The sequence below is a fragment of the Stylophora pistillata genome, chromosome 1, assembly GCF_964205215.1.
Source record: "Stylophora pistillata chromosome 1, jaStyPist1.2, whole genome shotgun sequence".
Taxonomy (NCBI): Eukaryota; Metazoa; Cnidaria; class Anthozoa; order Scleractinia; family Pocilloporidae; genus Stylophora; species Stylophora pistillata.
In genome coordinates, this window is record NC_142519.1 from 16,746,037 (window position 1) to 16,752,042 (window position 6,006).

Genomic DNA, 6,006 nt, shown 5'->3' on the forward strand with positions numbered 1-6,006 from the left:
TCCTCTCTCTCAATAAAATTTTTCGACGTTGGACCGCGGGACCAATCCATTCATAACGGTCAAAAGTGACCGGGTATTCTGAAGTTTCTCTCATCAACATCTCAAGCAATGCTTGATTCAAAATTATGCTATGTTCCACTCAGTCTCCTCCAGAGCGAAGAATAACCATAGTCGTACGTGATAATAACTCCACCGCTTTCCCACCAAGACTAATACGTTTTCTTAATTCGCGAACCGCCCATTCCAAGTAACGCGTTGATTATCTGAAATTTGAAGGCCTGTCAAACCGAAAATTGCCAAGAACGCTCAGATTGGTGCAACATAACAGACTACTACAATCTGATTGGTTAGTGATACAACAAGTGAGCCAATCACATTGCTTTGAGATACATCAAAACAAAACAAAAAAAGACAAAAAATGCGCCAATCAGATTGCTTTCAGTTGCACCCAAAATTGCGCCAATAAGATTGCTTAGAGATACACCAAAAGCACACCACTCTTTACGGTAACAGAGTTTTTTTTTTTTTTTAACAACTCCATAAATGTCACAGAATTACTACAGAACGAACCATATGTTTTGTAAGGTGTTCCAAGAATGGCACTGTGAAACTAAAAAGTGCAAGTTTTTTGCTAACTTGAAAATTGATGGTAGAGAATGTTCACTTAGAACGGAACTATAGTGAGGAGTGGTGACAAAGATAAATGTCATAATTGTTAAACTTTATTGTACACTTTTATACCCACCTTTGGAGACTCATGTAAATTAGTTGTATATGAATTGACATAGTTTGTGTCTGGAAAAAGTTAACTAGTAACGTGTTCATTTAATGTAACAAGTGACATATAAAACTTAATGATTTTAGTATAATTCACACTCTTGACCGGAATCTCCTTTCTGCTGTGTTCAATGCTACTTTTAACTAAAAGAATAAACCTTCAGAATTTATGTTTGAACTGAAAACTATAACAAACAAGCTCTAGTAAACTTGATCCTGCACTAAGTTTTAACTTTTACTAGTTACAAAGACTAAATCTAATTCACATTTCTTGTTGACTTTGCAATGTTAATGCTGTTGACAAAAGCCTAGTGTAACCAGACGCTTGAAGCCCTGCTACGGCTGCTTGTGAAAGTTGCTTTGAAGGTTAAAGCGAACAAAACTTATCATTATGGAACAGTTGTCACTTCTATGTTTTCAGTGCAAAGATCAGGAAATGTTGAGTCAGCATCAGGAACCTCCAGTATCTGCTGCTGATGCTGCAGTAAAACAAAAATGCAAAACGTAATTATAATAAAACTTGGTAAACTTTAAGAACAGATAATGTATTAGCTTTAGATTTAAGAACAGATATTCTATTAGCTTTAGATTTACTTATATATATATATATATATATCTAAATAAATTCTGTATACGAGGGAAACCCTGACCCTGTACACCCCAAGTAATCATACTTAAATAGAATAAATGTTTGAAAGGAAACATAATGTTTGAGTACATAAATATATAAAATAAATGTTTGAATATATATATATATAATGTTGCTAATCTTACTGTAATATTACAATAATTTAATGTAGGCTTTGTAACTGAAAAACCCAGCTTGGGAGTTGCAATAAATGTATGTATGTATGTATGTATGTATGTATGTATGTATGTATGTATGTATGTATGTATGTATGTATGTATGTATGTATGTAAGTATGTATGTATGTATGTATGTATGTATGTATGTATGTATGTATGTATGTATGTATGTATGTATGTATGTATGATGCTTCATTAATGACATCTGATTGTTGTTTGTGCTTTTCAAGAATCTTGTTGTTATGAAAGACACCAGCTACATATTCAGGATTGTCATCAGAAACCAATAGGCAACAGAAACTCACCAGCCGAGAGATCAATTTAGGTTTGCCCCTTTGTAAATTGTGATAAATGACGGAAAAGACGTATTTTTGAACTGATTGTTGCGCCAATGTATGGCTAAATAAAGTTGCTGAAACATGTCCCAGAAAGCTAAAGATCATGTCTTGGAGAGCTTTAAATTTCATTTTTTTTTTTCAGGGGAGTATGTCTCTCAACCCCTTAGAAGAGTGTGCACACCATACTATGCAAGCATAATTCATTGCAGCCACCAGCTCATTTCAGATCATACCTCTATAAATTTATTTATGACAACCCTACATATTATTTAACTTAAAGAAAATCAAATCTTCATGAAAATGAAGTGCAACTGCAATATATAAGAGGAGTTAACAAGTGATACATATTTCCCTGTGACAAAAAATTCTCTTCTTGGCCTTACAGGTCAGCTACATTTCCAAAACACAAAAAGGAAGGAAAAAAGACAATCTCTTTATGTCATTAAACAGATGTAACAAGAACAAAATGCTAGTTGTCTGTGGTGATACCTAGACCTAAAGTATTAGAAGTTTCTGGTAAAAAGCTGTATCACGGCACAAACCTTTTCCATCACATGCCACTACTTTCACTTTGTCCACCTGAACAAGTTCTCCTACTTCTCGAAATTCTACTTTATTGAGCACAAAGGTCCAAACATTATCACAAAATCTATATGTGTTCAAGTGACCCTGAAAAAGAAGGGAAATTTGACAATTTAAAAATGCATCAATAATTTGTTATTACTTCTGCTAAAAACTAAATTTGGCATATTTTACCTACCTTAAAAGAAATTTTGCTTTTGACTTTATTGGAGAGGTAATGGTTAATAGCTTTATCAAACTGTAGTAGCACCTGTAGAGCTAGCTGGGGGCTTATCTGTTGTGACTGTTAATGGGATAACAAAAATAGTTAGTGAACAAATCTTGTCTCTTGAGCTTACAACAATTTCATAATGCACTTTTCTCATAATGACATCACTATACCACAGCCAGTCTTGCATGTGATTAATATCTAGATTCTCCAGAGGAATATTGGTACACTCTAAAGCACACTGGTAAGGGGTATTATAGCGTGGCTAGCAAATTCAGGTAACCCAATTCAATAGTGCGAGTGTGCTTCATAATCCTACTGTGCACACTAATGATGTCAGCAAACAAAAGCCTCAAGTCTGAAAATTTTCCCCAGTGATTTACTGGAATTTCCTGACCAGTTTGGCCATGCATTTGAGATTTACAAGATGGGTTTTCCATTCTATTCATATTAATATAACTTTTAGAAGCTCTAAATGACAAGGAAATCTATGGAAGGACACTAAATTTGATGGTCTTTTTAAGCCTCTAACCCTTAACTCCCACAAGTGATAAACATGTAACATCTCCCTTTAATATCCATAGATTATCCAGCAAACAGGTGAAGAGAATACTCAAACTTATCGGGCAGAAGTTGTTACCTTGATCTAACACTAAATTCTCCTAACTTATTTACAAGGAAATGTGTAGCAGCTGGTGGGGAGAAATAACAATCAGATCTTGGTAGTTAAAGGGTTACAGCAAACAAAAGTCAGCTCTCAAGCCAAGAATATTGATTCCCAAACGTGATTCATATGATGGATGGAAAACAAAAACTGAAATTGCTAACAAAAGTGAAAGTTTGCCAATTTTGGACTATTCTTCTGCCTGATAGATATTATTTTTAGGTGTTGATATGTCCTTAAAGTAATCTTCACAGAAATTTTTTCATCAAATCTGCCAACTTTCAGAATTTCCAATACAACACCTCCCAATAATCTGGCTTTAAAGTTGAGTAAACAACAATTCCAGCATTGTGATCCTCTTGCAACCCCATGCAGGTTGCATATACACAACAAAATCTGGCTTTTTTTGCTTCTAAATGGCATGTTTGGTATCTATATGAATAGAGCTATTGTCTCTAAATGTTTCTCAGTCAATTTTAGCCTGATTTAAGAATGCAAAGAAGCTATGGTTGGGTTAGGGTTTAGCTCCTCAAACAACTCTTCCGCTTCTCAGATGCTTTCAAAGCTTCCTGTGTGCTTCATATCTACATGAACACACAATTGTTATGGTTTTCCACTAAATTCCAAAGAAAAGTTTACAACTGTTTGTATGTTAAAACATTTTCCACATCCCCTATTGGATCTTCTGGAGTGCCTATGAAGTTAAACAACATTTTACTTAACTAAAGAAAAATTTAACTAACTTAGTCTCTAATTTAAAGAGGGAGCCTCACCTACGAGCCTCCATGGCTTCTTGAAACTTCCTCCCCTTTTCCTTTTTCTATTTTAAATTTCCCATGCATCATCTTATGTAAATTAGCTTTGTCCCCCTTATAATATGTAATAAAGGCAAATGATAAAAATAAAAATAAAACAGATTATTGCCATGCATCTATAAAATTTTGGTTAATTTTGATTCAAAACAAGAACATGGTACAAAAGACTGCTCAATAACTTAAATGACCATTTTCAGTTGATCAAAAGGAAGTCATATAAATTCATATTCTGATTGAAACAAAAACTGCTGCAGTTTGTTGAAACCCAATGATACATGTACTATTAATCCACAGGACAGGACAACGTTATCAAATGCAGAAGTACAGCAAAGTTTGTAGGGAAGATTCGAAATCATACAAGTCAATTGAGGTTAGTATTCACACAATTTTTTGTTCAGGACAGCGCTCGTAACAACTTTGGGGCATCATGGTCAAATTAGTATCACACATGAAATTCACAGGGTTGAATGAAAAGCTGCCAAGAAAACAAATGGAACTAGTCCCTCGCCTAACTTTTTGATAGAAACAAAGATTTAACCCTGATGAAATTCCAGTCTTCGTGACGGCGTTTTTCTTCTCGAACGATGAGAGCCAACTACATACTTTATGATTTTACAAGAAGCTATCAGTTTGGACCAGAATATATCGAAAATATCGTGATTTGTAGACAATTTCGGGAAAACTTTTGGTCGTAGATTAGATGACGAGAGTGTGCGCATCAAGTAGACGCCAGCTTTAGTCGGCATTCCAAGCCTGCTAGTTCTGTGCCAGGGCTTACAATCTGGCGAAGAGCTCACAAAAGAAATTCGCAATCACAGAAATAGATCCTCGAGTTCTCTTTGGTTCGGGCTCCCTCTGTTATGAAACGATGAACTGGAAATAGGCAAATTTAAAGTTTCCTTGAAAGTGGTCTTTAAATTAAAATCGAGTGACTTTCATCGTTCATTTGGAAAAACATTTTACAAAGGCGAAACGTGGCGACTTAACTGGCCTTTCCGTTCCTTCCCGAAGAATCTAGCTTTGGTCGGAAGCGTTTCCTTATTTCGTCGTAAGAATGACAATAACTTACCTGTATCAACTCGTCCAAACTCTCTTGCAAGCTATTCCCCAAGGTGGTGTTTCGGTAGAGTTGGTAGCTCATCTTCTTGAGGCAGCTCGGAGTTTTTATACTCTTCTCCTTCCAGCCGCTTCCTTTTTTGGATGTCTGGATCAGCCGCCATTTTGAATTTTACCATATTTGGTATAATATTTTTCTTCCCCTTCCAAGCTCTCTCCGTCTGAACAGAGAGCACGAGAAGACCTGGGAAAGAGGGAAAAGAAGGAAAAGGAAACTTCTTAAACAGGAGGAAAAAAGTCAAAAAAGGGGATAGAAAGATAAGCAAAAGAGGGAAGGTTTGTTGTTTTCGTGTGAGATCGCTATCCGTCAGAAGGCCCCTCTCCATCAATCGTCGGGATGTCGTAAGAACATTAAATGTTGAATGACCATGCGCAAATTCAGATCATAGTTAGTATGTTCAGATCCACCCAACAAGGGGTTGGTTGGTTGCTAGCGTACTTTCTTTTCCTCCAAATCAAGGCTTTCGAAGTTTCATGTATGTTATGCTCCGGTAATTAGAAGTTATCTTACACTTTTTCGTTTTTCGTTTGAGCACCATCTCTGGTCAGCGCTATCACGGCAAGATGAACTTGTCATTAATAAACAATTGATACGAGGAAAGGAAGTGTAACATTGTGTCAGGAAAACGTGAAAAAATGACAGCTTATTTTTGTCGTGCCTTACCTTCTTTGTCATGGTAGAGCTCTGGTAAAGCTGTG

The 6,006-nt window shown here is 35.8% G+C and overlaps 1 protein-coding gene across 1 annotated transcript; it reads right to left on the reverse strand.

Annotated features, from left to right (window-relative positions):
• Positions 1 to 700: 700 nt before the first annotated feature.
• On the reverse strand, positions 701 to 5,805 carry LOC111338041 (transcription initiation factor IIA subunit 2). Its single transcript, XM_022944443.2, has 4 exons — positions 5,261 to 5,805; positions 2,683 to 2,787; positions 2,465 to 2,591; positions 701 to 1,256 (listed from the first exon to the last, which is right to left on the reverse strand). The coding sequence occupies exons 1-4, from the start codon at positions 5,330 to 5,332 to the stop codon at positions 1,228 to 1,230; spliced, it is 333 nt and encodes a 110-aa protein (XP_022800178.1). The 5' UTR covers positions 5,333 to 5,805; the 3' UTR covers positions 701 to 1,227.
• Between the last annotated feature and the right edge of the window lie 201 nt (positions 5,806 to 6,006).

What these genes read in the sequence shown, in the direction of transcription:
- LOC111338041 (XM_022944443.2), bottom strand. Translation starts at nt 5,332, where the DNA reads ATGAGCTACCAACTCTACCGAAACACCACCTTGGGGAATAGCTTGCAA. An exon ending in AAAGCAAAATTTCTTTTAAG is followed by an intron (nt 2,592 to 2,682) that starts GTAGGTAAAATA and finishes CTTCTTTTTCAG; the next exon opens with GGTCACTTGAACACATATAG. An exon ending in AGTGGCATGTGATGGAAAAG is followed by an intron (nt 1,257 to 2,464) that starts GTTTGTGCCGTG and finishes GTTTTACTGCAG; the next exon opens with CATCAGCAGCAGATACTGGA.